The following is a 14,103-nucleotide window of genomic DNA, read 5'->3' on the forward strand; positions in this document are numbered from 1 at the left end:
GAAGCTGCGTATTGCTGTCTCCCTCCAGAACAAGGTGTCTCCAGAACAAGGTGTCTCCTCCAAAGAAAGGTGTTGCACCAGAACAAGAGGTTTCTCCAGAACAAGGTGTCCCCTCCCAGAACAAGGTGTGTCTCCTCCAGAACAAGGTGCCCCTCAGAACAGAGTCTCCCTCCAAAGAAAGGTGTTGCACTCCAGAACAAGGTGTTTCCAGAACAAGGTGTCTCCCCAGAACAAGGTGTCTCCCTCCAAAAAGAAAGGTTGTCTCCAGAACAAGGTAAGCCTCCAGAACAAGGTGCCTCCAGAACAAGGTGTCTCCAGAACAAGGTGTCTCCAGTTAGGCCCTCCAGAACAAGGTGTCTCCAGAACAAGGTGGTGTTCTCTCCAGAACAAGGTGTCTCCCTCCAGAACAAGGTGTCTCTCCAGAAACAAGGTGTCCCTCCAAAAAGGTGTGCCCTCCAGAACAAGGTGTCTCCTCCAGAACAAGGTGTCCTCCAGAACAAGGTGTCTCCTCCAGAACAAGGTGTCGCCTCCCAGAACAAGGCAAGGCGTCCCCTCCAGAACAAGGTGTCTCCAGAACAAGGTGTCTCCCTCCAGAACAAGGTGTCTCCCTCCAAGAAAGGTGTGTTGCCCTCCAAAACAAGGTGTCTCCCCTCCAGAACACATGGTGTCCCCTCCAGAACAAGGTGTCTCCTCCAGCAACAAGGTGTCTCCAGAACAAGGCTCTCCAGAACAAGGAGTCTCCCTCCAGAACAAGGAGCCCCTCCAAAGAAAGGTGTCTCCCTCCAGAACAAGGTGGTCTCCAGAACAAGGTGTCTCCCTCCAGAACAAGGCGTCTCCCTCCAGAACAAGTCTCCCTCCAGAACAAGTGTGTCTCCTCCAGAACAAGGTGTCTCTCCAGAACAAGGCGTCTCCAGAACAAGGTCTCCTCCAGAACAAAGCGTCTCCTCCGAACAAGGTGTCTCCCTCCAAAACAATATGCTCCCCACCAGTACAAGGTCTACCCCTCCAGAACAAGGTGTCCCCTCCGGAACAAGGTGTCTCCTCCAGAACAAGAGTCTCCCTCCAGAACAAGGTGTGTCCCCTCCAGAACAAGGTGTCTCCCTTCCAGAACAAGGCGTCCTCTCCAGAACAAGGTGTCTCCTCCAGAACAAGGTGTCTCCTCCAGAACAAGGTGTCTCCTCCAGAACAAGGTGTCTCCTCCAGAACAAGGCGCCCTCCAGAACAAGGTGTCTCCTCCAGAATGTGTCTCCTCCAGAACAAGGCCCCTCCCTCCATAACAAGGCGTCTTCCAGAACAAGGTTCTCCAGATCAAGGTGTCTCCCTCCAACAAGGTCTCCAGAACACGGTGTTCCCTCAGAACAAGGTGTCTCCCTCCAGAACAAGGCGTCTCTCTCCAGAACAGTCCCCTCCAGAACAAGGCCCCTCCAGAACAAGGCCCTCCAAGAAAGGTGTTCCTCCAGAACAAGGTGTGTGTCCTCCAGAACACAGTCCCCTCCAGAACAAGGTGTCTCCTCCCAGAACAAGGTGTCTCCCTCCAGAACAAGGTGTCTCCCTCCAGAACAAGGTGTCTCCTCCAGAACAAGGCGTCCCCTCCAGACCAAGGTGTCTCCTCCAGAACAAGGTGTTCCCTTCAGAACAAGACCTTCCAGAACAAGGCGTCTCCTCCAGAACAAGGCGTCTCCTTCCAGAACAAGGTACCTCCAGAACATACCTCCTTCCAGAACAAGGTGTCTCCCTCCAGAACAAGGTTGTCTCCCTGAATAAGTTCCTCCAGAACAGGGTGTCCCCTACAGAACAAGCGTCTCCTTCCAGAACAAGGTACTTCCTCCAGACCAAGGTGTCCTCCAGAACAAGGTGTCTCCAGAACAGGGTGTGTCCCCCTCCAGAACAAAGGGCCCTCCAGAACAAGAGGTCTCCTCCAGAACAGGGTGTTCCCCTCCAGAACAAGGCGTCCTCCAGAACAAGGTGTCTCCCTCCAGAACAGGTCCTCCAGAACAGTGTCTCCAGAACAAGGTGTCTCCTCCAGAACAAGGTGTCTCCCTACAGAACAAGGTGTCTCCCTCCAGAACAAGGTGTCTCCCTCCAGAACAAGGTGTCTCCCTCCAAAGAAAGGTGTTGCCCTCCAGAACAATGTGTCTCCCTCCAGAACAAGGTGTCTCCCTGCGGACCACGGTGTCCCCTCCAGAACAAGGTGTTTCCCTCCAGAACAAGGTGTGTCCCTGCAGAGCAAGGTGTCTCCCTCCAGAACAAGGTGTCTCCCTCCAGAACAAGGTGTCCCCCTCCAGAACAAGGCGTCTCCCTCCAGAAGAAGGTATCTCCCTCCAGAACAAGGTGTCCCTCGAGAATAAGGTGTCTCCCCTCCAGAACAAGGTGTCTCCGAGAACAGCGGGGTGTCCCCTCCAGAACAAGGCGTCTTTCTCCAGAACAAGGTGTGTCTCCAGAACAAGGTGCTCACCTCCAAGAAAGGTGTTGGGTCTCCATAACAAGGTAAGTGTCTCCCTCGAGAACAAGGTGTCCCCCTCGAGAACAAGGTGTCCCCCTCCAGAACAAGGCGTCTTTCTCTCCAGAACAAGGTATGTCTCCCTCCAGAACAAGGTGTCCTCCAAAGAAAGGTGTCAGCCTCCAGAACAAGGGGGTGTCTCCTCCAGAACAAGGTGTCCTCCCAAAGAAAGGTGTTTGTCTCCAGAACAAGGTGTTCTCCAGAACAAGGTGTCCTCCAGAACAAGGTGTCGCCTCGAGAACAAGCAGGTCTCCTCCAGAACAAGGTGTTCTCCAGAACATGGCGCCCTCCCAGAAATAGGTGCCTCCAGAACAAGGTGTCTCCCTCCAGAACAAGTGTGTCTCCCTCCAGAACAAGGTGTATCCTCCAGAACAAGGTCTCCTCCAGAAGGTGTTGCCCTCCAGAACAAGGTGTCTCCCTCCAGAACAAGGTGTCTCCCTCCAGAACAAGGTGTCTCCCTCCAGAACAAGGTGTCTCCCTCCAGAACAAGGTGTCTCCCTCCAGAACATGGCGTCCCCCTCCAGAACAAGGTGTCTCCCTCCAAAACAAAGTGTACCCCTCAAGAACAAGGTGTCTCCCTCCAAAGAAAGGTGTTGCCCTCCAGAACAAGGTGTCTCCCTCCAGAACAAGATGTCTCCCTCCAAAGAAAGGTGTTGCCCTCAAGAACAAGGTGTCTCCCTCCAGAACAAGGTGTCCCCCTCCAGAACAAGGTGTCTGCCTCCAGAACAAGGTGTCTCCTCCAGAACAAGTGCCCCCTCCAAAGAAAGGTGTTGCCTCCAGAACAAGGTGTCTGCTTCCAAAGAAAGGTGTTGCCCTCCCAGAACAAGGTGTCTCCCTCCAGAACAAGGTGTCTCCCTCCAGAACAAGGTGTCTCCCTCTCCAGAACAAGGTGTCTCCCTCCAGAACAAGGTGTCTCCCTCCAGAACATGGCGACCCCCTCCAGAACAAGGTGTCTCCCTCCAGAACAAGGTGTCTCCCTCCAGAACCCTCCAGAACAAGGTGTCTCCCTCCAGAACAAGATGTCTCCCTCCAGAAAGGTAAGAACAAGGTGTCTCCCTCCAGAACAAGGTGTCCCCCTCCAGAACAAGGTGTCTCCCTCCAGAACAAGGTGTCTCCCTCCAGAACAAGGTGTCTCCCTCCAGAACATGGCGTCCCCCTCCAGAACAAGGTGTCTCCCTCCAGAACAAGGTGTCTCCCTCCAGAACAAGGTGTCTCCCTCCAAAGAAAGGTGTTGCACTCCAGAACAAGGTGTCCCCTTCCAGAACAAGGTGTCCCTCCTCCAGAACAAGGTGTCTCCCTCCAAAGAGGCCCCCGTCTCCCCCAGAACAAGGTGTCTCCTCCAGAACAAGTCTCCTCCAGAACAAGGTGCTCCCTCCAGAACAAGTTGCCCCTCCAAAGAAAGGTGTTGCCTCCAGAACAAGGTGTCTCTCCAGAACAAGGTGTCTCCTCCAGAACAAGGTGTCTCCTCCAGAACAAGGTGTCTCCTCCAGAACAAGGTGTGTCCCTCCAAAGAAAGGTGTTGCCTCCAGAACAAGGCGTTCCTCCAGAACAAGGTTCTCCTCCAGAAAGGTGTCTCCTCCAGAACAAGGTGTCGCCCTCCAGAACAAGGCGTCCCCCTCCAGAACAAGGTGTCTCCCTCCAGAAACAAGGTCTCCCTCCAGAACAAGGTGTCTCCCTCCAAAGAAAGGTGTTGCCCCCACAAGGTGTCTCCCTCCAGAACATGGCGTCCCCCCAGAACAAGGTGTCTCCCTCCAGAACAAGGTGTCCCCTCCAGAACAAGGTGTCTCCCTCCAGAACAAGGAGCTCTCCAGAACAAGGAGTCTCCTCCAAAGAAAGGTGTCTCCCTCCAGAAGGTGGCTCTCCAGAACAAGGTGTCTCTCCAGAACAAGGCGTCTCCTCCAGAACAAAGTCTCCAGAACAAGGTGTCTCCAGAACAGTGTCCCCTCCAGAACAAGGGCGTCTCCCTCCAGAACAAGGTCTCCTCCAGAACAAAGTGCCCCTCCGGAACAAGGTGTCTCCTCCAAAACAATATGCCTCCCACCAGTACAATGTCCCTCCAGAACAAGGTGTCCTCCGAACAAGGTGTTCCACCAGTACAAGGCTCCTCCAGAACAAAGCGTCTCCCTCCGGAACAAGGTGTCTCCTCCAAAACAATATGCCTCCCTCCAGAACAAGGTCTCCCTCCAGAACAAGGATCTCCTCCAGAACAAGGCCCCACCAGTACAAGGTCCCTCCTCCAGAACCAGGTGTCCCCTCCGAACAAGGTGTCTCCTCCAGAACAAAGGTCCTCCCAGAACAAGTGTTCCCCCTCCGGAACAAGGTCTCCTCCAGAACAAGGTGTCTCCTCCGAACAAGGCGTCTCCCCACCAGTACAAGGTCTCCTCCAGAACAGGTGTCCCCTCCGAACAACAAGGTTCCCCTCCAGAACAAGGTGTCTCTCCGAACAAGGTGTCTCCTCCAGAACAAGGTGTCTCCGGAACAAGGCCCCTCCAGAACAAGGTCTCCTCCAGAACAAGGTGTCTCCCTCCGAACAAGGTGTCTCCTCCAGAACAAGGCGTCTCCAGAACAAGGTGTTCTCCAGAACAAGGCGTCTCCTCCAGAACAGGGTGTCTCCTCCAGAACAAGGTGTCCCCTCCAGAACAAGGTGTCCCTCCAGAACAAGGCCTCCTCCAGAACAAGTGCCCCTAAAGAAAGGGTGGCCTCCAGAACAAGGTGTCTCCTCCAGAACAAGGTGTCTCCAAAGAAAGGTGTTTTGCCTCCAGAACAAGGTGTCCCCTCCAGAGCAAGGTGTCCTCCAGAACAAGGTGTCGCCCTCCAGAACAAGGGTCTCCCTCCAGAACAAGGTGTCTCGCCCAGAACATGGCGTCCCCCAGAACAAGGTGTCTCCCTCCAGAACAAGGTGTCTCCCTCCAGAACAAGGTGTGTCTCCAGAAAGGGAAAGGTCTCCAGAGAGAAGCAGTCTCCCTCCAGAACACATAGCGGTCCCCCTCCAGAACAAGGTGTCTCCCCCCTCCCAGGTCATGTGTTGTCCCTCCAGAAACAAGGTGTCTCCCTCCAGAACAAAGGTGTCTCCCTCCAGAACAAGGCTGCCTCCCTCTCCAGAATGTCTCCCCCTCCAAAGAAAGGTGTTGCCTCTCAGAACAAGGTGTCTCCCAAAGAAAGGTGTTGCCTCCAGAACAAGGTGTCTCCTCCAGAACAAGGTGTCTCCCTCCAGAACAAGGTGTCCTTCAGAATGTTGTTCTCCAAAGAAAGGTGTTGCCTCCAGAACAAGGTGTCCTCCAAGAAAGGTGCTGCCTCCAGGAATGGCGGTGTCTTCCAGAACAAATGCGGTCTGCCTCCAGAACAAGGTGTCCTCTCCCAGAACAAGGTGTGTCTCCTCCAGAACACAGTGCCTCCTCCAGAACACCGTGACTCCCTTCTAGAAACAAGGTTCCTCCTCCAGAACACAAGTAAGGTTCCTCCAGAATACAGGTCTCCTCCAGAAGAAGGTGCTCCTCCAAAGAAAGGATTTGTCTCTCCAGAAGAAGATGTCCCTGTCCAGAACAAGGTGTCTCCTTCCAGAACAACGTGTGACTTTCAGAACACAGTCCCCCCTCCAGAACAAGGTGTCTCCTCCAGAATAAGGCAAGCAGTTCTCCAGAACAAGGTGTTCTCCAGAACAAGGTGCCCCTCTCCAGAACAAGGGTGTCTCTCCAGAACAAGGTGTCTCCTCTAAAAAGAAAGGTAAAGGCTCTCCAGAACACATGTCCCTCCAAAGAATGGTGTTGCCTCCAGAACAAGGGGTGTCTTCCTCCCAGAACAATGTGTCTGCTCAGAATAAGTGTGATTCCTCCAGAACAAGTGTCTCCTCTCCAACAAGGTGCCTCCTCCAGAACAACGTGACTCTCAGAACAAGGTGCCTCCTCCAAAAAAGGTGTCCCCCTCCAGAACAAGGTGTCTCCAGAACAAGGTGTCTCCAAAGAAAGGTGTTGCCCTCCAGAAGAAGATGTCCCCGGCCCAGAACAAGGTGTCTCCTCTCCAGAAATAAATGGACTCTTTCAGAACAAGGTGCCTTCCAGAACAAGGCAGGCCTCCCCTAGAATAAGGTGTCCCTCCAGAAACAAGGTGTCCTCCAGAACAAGGAAACTCCTCCAGAACAAGGTGCCTCCAGGAAACAACGTGACTCCTTTCAGAACAAGGTGCCTCCCTCCAGAACAAGGTGTCTCCTCCAGAACAAGGTGTCCCTCCAGAACAAGGTGCCCCTCCAAAGAAAGGTCTCCAGAAGATGATGTCCCCTGTCCAGAACAAGGTAACCCCTCCAGAACAAGGTGTCTCCCTCCAGAACAAGGTGTCCTCCAGAACAAGGTCTCCCTCCAGAACAAGGTGTCTCCTCCGAACAAGGAGTCCCCTCCAGAACAAGGCGTCTCCCTCCAGAACAAGGTGTCTCCCTCCAGGAACAAGGCAGGCTCCTCCAGAAGAGGTCTCCCTCCAGAACAAGGCTGTGTCCCCTCCAGAACAAGGTGTCCCCTCCAGAACAAGCAAGGTCTCCTCCAGAAACAAGGTGTCTCCTCCAAAGAAAGGTGTTGCCCTCCAGAACAAGCAGTTCTCCAGAACAAGGTGTCTCCCCAAAAGAAAAGTTTAAAGCCCTCCAGCACAAGTGCAGTGTCTCCCTCCAGAACAAGGTGTCCCCTCCAGAAGCAAATGCCTCCAGAACACGGTGTACCCTCCAGAACAAGGTGTCTCTGCTCCAGAACATGGCGTCCCTCCAGAACAAGGTGTCTCCTCCAGAAGTGTGTCTCCTCCAGAACAAGGTGCCCCCTCCAAAGAAAGGTGTTGTCTCCCAGAGTAAGGTGTCCCCTCCAGAACATAGCGTCCCTCCAGAACAATGTCTCCAGAATACAGCTAAATTTCCAGAACAAGGCAGCCCCTCCAGAACAAGGTGTCTCCCTCCAGAACAAAGGCGTCTCCCTCCAGAACAAGTTCTCCCAAAGAAAGGTACAGCCTCCAGAACAAGGGTTCCTCCAAAGAAAGGTGCTGTCTCGAACAAGGTAGTGTCTCCTCCCAACAAGGTGTCCCCCAGAACAAGGTGTCTCCTCCAGAACAAGGCGTCTCCTCCAGAACAGGGTGCCCTTCAAGAACAAGGTGTCTCCTTCCAGAACAAGTTGTCTTCCAAAGAAAGGTGTTGCCCCTCCAGAACAAGGTGTCCTCCTCCAAAGAAAGGTAAGGGTTCTCCAGAACAATAGTGTCTTCTCCAGAACAATGTGTCTGGGCTCCAGAACAAGGTGTCTCCTCCAGAACACGGTGTCTCCCTCCAGAACAAAGCTCTCCAGAAACAACGTGGACTCCTTCAGAACACAGCCCTCCAGAACAAGGTGTCTCTCCAGAACAAGGCCAGGGGTGTCTCCCTCCAGAACAAGGTGTCTCTCCAAAGAAAGGGTACAGCCTCCAGAAGATGTCCTGTCCAGAAACATGTGTCTCCTCTCCAGAACAACGACTCTTCTCAGAACAAGGTGCCTCCCTCCAGAAACAAGGTGTCTCCCCCTCCAGAATAAGGTGTCTCCCTCCAGAAATAAAAGTTCTCCAGAACAAGGTGTCTCCTCCAGAACAACAAGGTGGCCTCCCCAGAACAACGTGACTCCCTTCAGAACAAGGTGCCTCCCTCCAGAACATGGTGTCTCCAGAGTCAAGGTGTCTCTCAGGTTGCTACAAGTTCCTCCAAAGAAGCAGGTTCTCCAGAAGAAGATGTCCTCTGAACACCAAGGTGTCTCCTCCAGAACAAGGTGTCTCCCTCCAGAACAAGGTGTCTCCTCCAGAACAAGGTGTCCTCCAGAACAAGGTGCCCCTGCAGAACAAGGTGTCTCCTCCAGAACAAGGTGTCCCTCTCCAGAACAAGGCGTCTCCTCCAGAACAAGGTACCTCCTCCAGAACACCAAGGTGTCGCCTCCAGAACAAGGTGTCTCCTCCAGAAGGTAATTCTCCAGAATACACCTCCTTCCATAACAAGGTGTTCCCTCCCAGTCAAGGTACTTCCAGAACAAGGTACCTTCCCAGAACAAGGCAGCCCTCCAGAACAAGGTGCCCCTCCAGAATAAGGCAGGTCTTCTCCAGAACAGGTGTCCCCCCTGCAGAACAAGCAAGGTCTCCAGAACAAGGCGTCTCCTGAACAAGGCACTCCTCCAGAACAAAAGTGTCTCCTCCAGAACAAGGTGTCTCCTCCAGAACAGGGTGTCCTCCAGAACAAGGCGTCTCCTCCAGAACAAGGTGTCTCCCCCTCCAGAACAGGGGTGTGCCCTCCAGAACAAGGCGTTTCCTCCAGAACAAGGTGTCTCCTCCAGAACAAGGTGTGTCTCCCTCCAGAACAAGGTAAGGTTCCTCCAGAACAAGGTGTCTCCTCCAAAGAAAGGTGTTGCACTCCAGAACAAGGTGTTTCCTCCAGAACAAAGTGTACCCTCAAGAACAAGGTGTCTCCAAAGAAAGCAAAGGCCTCCAGAACAAGGTGTCTCCTCCAGAACAAGGTGTCCTCCCCTCCAGAACAAGGCACCAGCTTCCAGAACAAGGTGTCTCCCTCCAGAACAAGGTCTCCCTCCAGAACAAGGTGCTCCTCCAGAACAAGGTGTTTCCAGAACAAAGTGTATCCCCAAGAACAAGGAGTCTCCCTCCAAAGAAAGGTGTTGCTGTCCTCAAGAAGAAGGTGTCTCCTCCAGAACAAGGTGTCCCTCCAGAACATGTGTCTGGCTCTCAACAAGGTGCTCCTCCAGAACAATAAGGTGTCTCCCAGAACAAGGCAGCCCCCAGAACAAGGTGTCTCCCTCCAAAGAAAGGTGTTGCCCCCAGAACAAGGTGTCTCTCACTCCAGAACATGGCGTCCCCCTCCAGAACAAGGTGTCTCCTCTCCAGAACAAGGTGTCTCCTCCAGAGCAAGGTGTCTCCCTCCCAAAGAAAGGTGTCTCCCTCCAGAACAAGGTGTCTCCAGAACATGGCGACCCCCTCCAGAACAAGGTGTCTCCCTCCAGAATAAGGTGTCTCCCCTCCAGAACAAGGTGTCTCCTCCAGAACAAGGTGTCCTCCAGAACAAGGTGTCTCCCTCCAGAACAAGGTGTCTCCAGAATAAGGTGTCTCCCTCCTGAACAAGGCAGGTTCCTCCAGAATATGTGCTCTCCAGAACAAGGTGCTGCCTCCAGAATAAGGTGTCTCCCTCCAGAACAAGGTGTCTCCTCCAGAATAAGGTGTGTCCTCCAGAACAAGGTGTCTCTCCAAAGAAAGGTAAGGTAACTCCAGCCCAAGGTGTCTCCCTCCAGAACAAGGTGTCTCCTCCAGAACAAGGTGTTCTCCAGAACAAGCTGTGTTCCCTCCAGGGTGTCTCCTCCAGAACAAGGTGTCTCTTCCAGAACAAGGTGTCTCCCCTGTGAACAAGTGTCTCCCTCCAGAATAAGGTGTCCCTCCCAGAACAAGGTACCTCCTCCAAAGAAAGGTATGCACTAGAACAAGGTGTCTCCTCCAGAACAAGGTGTCCCCCTCCAGGTCAAGGTGTCTCCCTCCAGAACAAGGTGTCTCCTCCAGAACAAAGTGCCCTCCAGAACAAGGTGTCTCCTCCAGAACAAGGTGTCCCTCCAGAACAAAGGTGTCTCCAAACAAGGCACAGCTCCCTCCAGAACAAGGTGTCTGGCCTAGAACAAGGTGGTGTCTCCCTCTCCAGAACAAGGTGTCTCCTCCCAGAACAAGTGTGTCCCCTCCAGAGAACAAGGTGTCTCCTTCCAGAACAAGGTGTCTCCCTACAGAACAAGGCGTCTCCCTCCAGAACAAGGTGTCTCCAGAATAAGGCAGTCCTCCAGAACAAGGTGTTCTCCAGAACAAGGTGTCCCCTCCAGAACAATGTTCTCCAGAACAAGGCGTCTCCTCCAGAACAAGGTGTCCCCTCCAGAACAAGCAAGGTCTCCCTCCAGAACAAGGTAAGTCTCCAGAACAAGGTGTCTCCTCCAGAACAAGTGTGTCTCCTCTCCAGAACAAGGTAAAGTTCCCCACAGAACAAGGTATCTCTCCAGAACAAGGTCCCCACAGAAATACAAGGTTCCCCTGTGAACAAGGTCCCCTCCAGAACAAGGTGTCCCCTCCAGAACAAGGTGTCTCCCTACAGAACAAGGTGTCTCCTCCAGAGGCAGTGTCTCTCATGGACCACGGTGTCTCCTCCAGAACACCAAGTTTCCCTCCAGAAATACATGTGTCTCCTCCAGAACAAGGTGTGTCTCCTCCAGAACAAGGTGTCTCCCTCCAGAACAAGGTGTTCCCTCCAGAACAAGGTAGTTCCTCCAGAACAAAGGTGTCCTTCAGAACATGGAAGCCCCCCCCAGAACAAGGTGTCTCCCCTACAGAACAAGGTGTCTCCCTCCAGAACAAGGTGTCCCTCTCCAAAACAAGGTGTCTCCTTCAGAACACAAGGTGTCCTCCCTCCAGAACAAAGGTGTCTCCTCCAGAAACAAGGTGCTCCCCCAGAACAAGGTGTCTCCAGAAACAAGTGTGTCTCCCCTCCAGAACAAGGAGTCTCCCTCCAGAACAAGGTGCCCTCTCCAGAACAGCAGTCTCCCCAGTGGACCACGGTGTCCCCTCCAGAACAAGGTGTTTCTCCAGAACAAGGTGTGTCCCTGCAGAAACAAGGTGTCCCTCCAGAACAAGGTGTGTCTCCTCCAGAACAAGGTGCCCCTCCAGAACAAGGTGTCTCCCACCAGAACAAGGTGTTCTCCAGAACAAGGCGTTCTCGGAACAAGGTGTCTCCTCCAGTAGTCGCTGTGCCCTCCAGAACAAGGCCCCTCCTCCAGAACAAGGCAAGTTCCCTCCAGAACAAGGTGTCTCCTCCAGAACAAGGTGTCTCCCTCCAGAACAAGGCCCTCCTCCAGAACAAGCAAGGGGCCCCTCTCCAGAACAAGGTGTCTCCTCCAGAACAAGGTCCCCTCCATAATACAAGGTCGTCTCCCCTCCAGAACAAGGTGTCTCCCTCCAGAACAAGGTGTCCTCTCCCAGAACAAGGTCCTCCTCCAGAACAAGGTGTCTCCTCTGAATACCTGTGTCTCCTCCAGAACAAGGTGTCTCCTCCACAGAACAAGGTCTCCTCCTCCAGAACAAGCACGCCTCTTCCAGAACAAGGTGTCTCCTCCAGAACAAGGTCTCTCCATAACAAGGTGTCTCCAAACACAGGTCTCCAGAACAAGCTCCTCCCCCTCCAGAACAAGGTGTCCCTCCGGAACAAGGTGTCTCCTCCAGAACAAGGCGTCTCTCTCCAGAACAAGGTCTCCCTTCCAGAACAAGGTGTCTCCTCCAGAACAAGGTCTCCTCCTCCAGAACAAGGCGTGTCTCCTCCAGAACAAGGTCTCCTCCAGAACATGGTGTCTCCCCTCCAGAACACGCGGCCCCCTCCAGAACAAGGTGTCTCCAGAACAAGGTGTCCCCCAGAACAAGGCGTCTTCCTACAGAACAAGGTGTCTCCCTCCAGAACAAGGTCTCCCCCCTCCAGAACAAGGTGTCTCCCTACAGAACAAGGTGTCTCCCTCCAGAACAAGGTGTCTCCCTCCAGAACAAGGTGTCTCCCTCCAAAGAAAGGTGTTGCCCTCCAGAACAATGTGTCTCCCTCCAGAACAAGGTGTCTCCCTGCGGACCACGGTGTCCCCTCCAGAACAAGGTGTTTCCCTCCAGAACAAGGTGTGTCCCTGCAGAGCAAGGTGTCTCCCTCCAGAACAAGGTGTCTCCCTCCAGAACAAGGTGTCCCCCTCCAGAACAAGGCGTCTCCCTCCAGAAGAAGGTATCTCCCTCCAGAACAAGGTGTCCTCCTCCACAAAATACTTCCCACTCCATAATATGTTATTCCTACCAGTATCAGGGTTTGTACTCAAGTCAAATGACGGGGGAATTTCTTCCCCTGCTGTCTGATCGCGACTATGATAAAACTGTTTCTTCCTCCTTATTAACTGATGGGGTGAGTTGCAATCAGTCGTGGGGTTTGTGTTAAATTATACCCGTGTACCCAGAAACAATCACAATTTATAATTATGCATGCAAATTAGCGCGTGGCGTGACAGACTCTCGGACTCGAAGCTTGTAAACTAAGGCAATTTTCTCTCTCAGTGTCTACCAAACAATACAGTACAATACAGTACCAATAGTGGTACACGCTTCTACGTCCTGGTCAACCCTGAATGTGGTGCCATCGATTTTATATTCATGTTCTCATCAGATTAATTTCCAGTTTATTATTTCAATATTATGTTCCAGACCCGAAATTCCCTGTCATATACATCCTCAGACCTCTCTTTTAGGGCATCTAGCGGCAGGATCAACCATTCCCAGGGTAAACGGTAGGCATATAAAACGTTTTAGAAACCATACTTTAGGGGAACTGTCTCTGTTGGAATAGGATAAATTGGTCAGTCGCCTTACCAACATCAAATCAGTGCTCCAGTGGCCTATATCGGCACCCTGTTAAACTGTTGAAAAAGTGATCGAATTGCTGGCAGTATGTGAACCATAATTTTATGAATGATACGCAGTTTCTCTCTCACGAGTACCAGACAATCGGACAACTGTGTACCTACACAGTCTACGTACTGTATGTACACCATATACCTGCGTTGTTTATACATATGCTGAACTTTGAACCTGCATAGTCTTTATAGAGTACATGCCAAACCAATTGCAAAAGTGTAATATGCTTTCACTTAATAATATTAATAATAATAATAATAATTATTATTATTATTATTATTATTATTATTATTATTATTATTATTATTATTATTATTATTATTATTATTATTATTATTATTATTATTATTATTATTATTATTATCACGTGGGTGAGTTAATGACGACAAAACTCCCTCCTCACATGCACGGAACTCCACGTCGCTCACCGACCATCGCAGCCAGGGAAAATAATACATTATAAATATAACGCAATCTACCTGTTTGGAGCAGAAGCTCAACTCGTCTTAACCCTACATTTTTACTTTTTAACTTTATAATGCTAAGTTTTTTTGTGTTAGTTGCCGGGGAGGCTATTTTGATGCACAGATTTTAGTCTATTGACGAACATTTACATCTGAATAACGGTGACGTACTAAACATTACAGTTAGAGAGAGAGAGAGAGAGAGAGCCAAGTGATGGTCTTAGAGTATGTAGAGGAGAGAAGACTGAACAAAGAACAAGCCCAGAGGGCTACGAGGAGGTGACGACCCATCTAGCGCTGCGGACGCCACAATCCCAGTTGTTGACAATCACGATCTCAGACCTTGAACTTGCTCCTGATCCTCACGGACACATAAGTGCTCACAAACACGTGCACAATGCACTTTCCATGATCGAAGAGGTGGCGAAGGGAACCAATATTCAGATCACACAGAAGAGAGAAAGCTGAGTACATCAACCCGACGTCTTTCGGCAGGAGGGATTCGACTGATTAATGGACCAGTTTCACAATTAATTGCCCAGGTAATGAGACAATTACATAAGGGTGGTTTCTATTTCGCTATGACACTTTGCTGTTACGATCTGATGAAAACCTGAAGTGTATAATAACAGATTTTAGTACTATACAAGTGATCGTGGGCCCTTCGTGCCCGGGGGCGAGTCTGGTGGT

The 14,103-nt window shown here is 51.8% G+C and overlaps 1 protein-coding gene across 1 annotated transcript in view; it reads left to right on the forward strand.

The window, feature by feature from the left end:
• LOC121856528 (titin-like) overlaps window positions 1–13,881 on the forward strand; it is a 38,248-nt gene extending 24,367 nt beyond the window's left edge. Inside the window, exons 4-29 of the mRNA XM_042352160.1 lie at window positions 29–201; window positions 657–772; window positions 1,256–1,504; window positions 1,635–1,694; window positions 1,813–2,013; window positions 2,365–2,487; window positions 3,225–3,327; window positions 4,295–4,892; window positions 5,139–5,379; window positions 5,715–6,146; window positions 6,336–6,506; window positions 6,598–6,678; window positions 6,994–7,254; window positions 7,598–7,699; window positions 7,795–7,989; window positions 8,083–8,223; window positions 8,347–8,448; window positions 8,608–8,801; window positions 8,916–9,038; window positions 9,238–9,478; window positions 9,700–9,873; window positions 10,258–10,428; window positions 10,614–10,716; window positions 10,908–11,149; window positions 11,572–11,760; window positions 13,597–13,881. Coding sequence (XP_042208094.1) covers window positions 29–201; window positions 657–772; window positions 1,256–1,504; window positions 1,635–1,694; window positions 1,813–2,013; window positions 2,365–2,487; window positions 3,225–3,327; window positions 4,295–4,892; window positions 5,139–5,379; window positions 5,715–6,146; window positions 6,336–6,506; window positions 6,598–6,678; window positions 6,994–7,254; window positions 7,598–7,699; window positions 7,795–7,989; window positions 8,083–8,223; window positions 8,347–8,448; window positions 8,608–8,801; window positions 8,916–9,038; window positions 9,238–9,478; window positions 9,700–9,873; window positions 10,258–10,428; window positions 10,614–10,716; window positions 10,908–11,149; window positions 11,572–11,760; window positions 13,597–13,881 — 5,071 coding nt within the window. The remainder of the gene's footprint in view (window positions 1–28; window positions 202–656; window positions 773–1,255; window positions 1,505–1,634; window positions 1,695–1,812; window positions 2,014–2,364; window positions 2,488–3,224; window positions 3,328–4,294; window positions 4,893–5,138; window positions 5,380–5,714; window positions 6,147–6,335; window positions 6,507–6,597; window positions 6,679–6,993; window positions 7,255–7,597; window positions 7,700–7,794; window positions 7,990–8,082; window positions 8,224–8,346; window positions 8,449–8,607; window positions 8,802–8,915; window positions 9,039–9,237; window positions 9,479–9,699; window positions 9,874–10,257; window positions 10,429–10,613; window positions 10,717–10,907; window positions 11,150–11,571; window positions 11,761–13,596) is intronic.
• The last annotated feature ends 222 nt before the right edge of the window (window positions 13,882–14,103 follow it).

Source organism: Homarus americanus, unplaced genomic scaffold, assembly GCF_018991925.1.
Source record: "Homarus americanus isolate GMGI-L3 unplaced genomic scaffold, GMGI_Hamer_2.0 scaffold51859, whole genome shotgun sequence".
NCBI lineage: Eukaryota > Metazoa > Arthropoda > Malacostraca > Decapoda > Nephropidae > Homarus > Homarus americanus.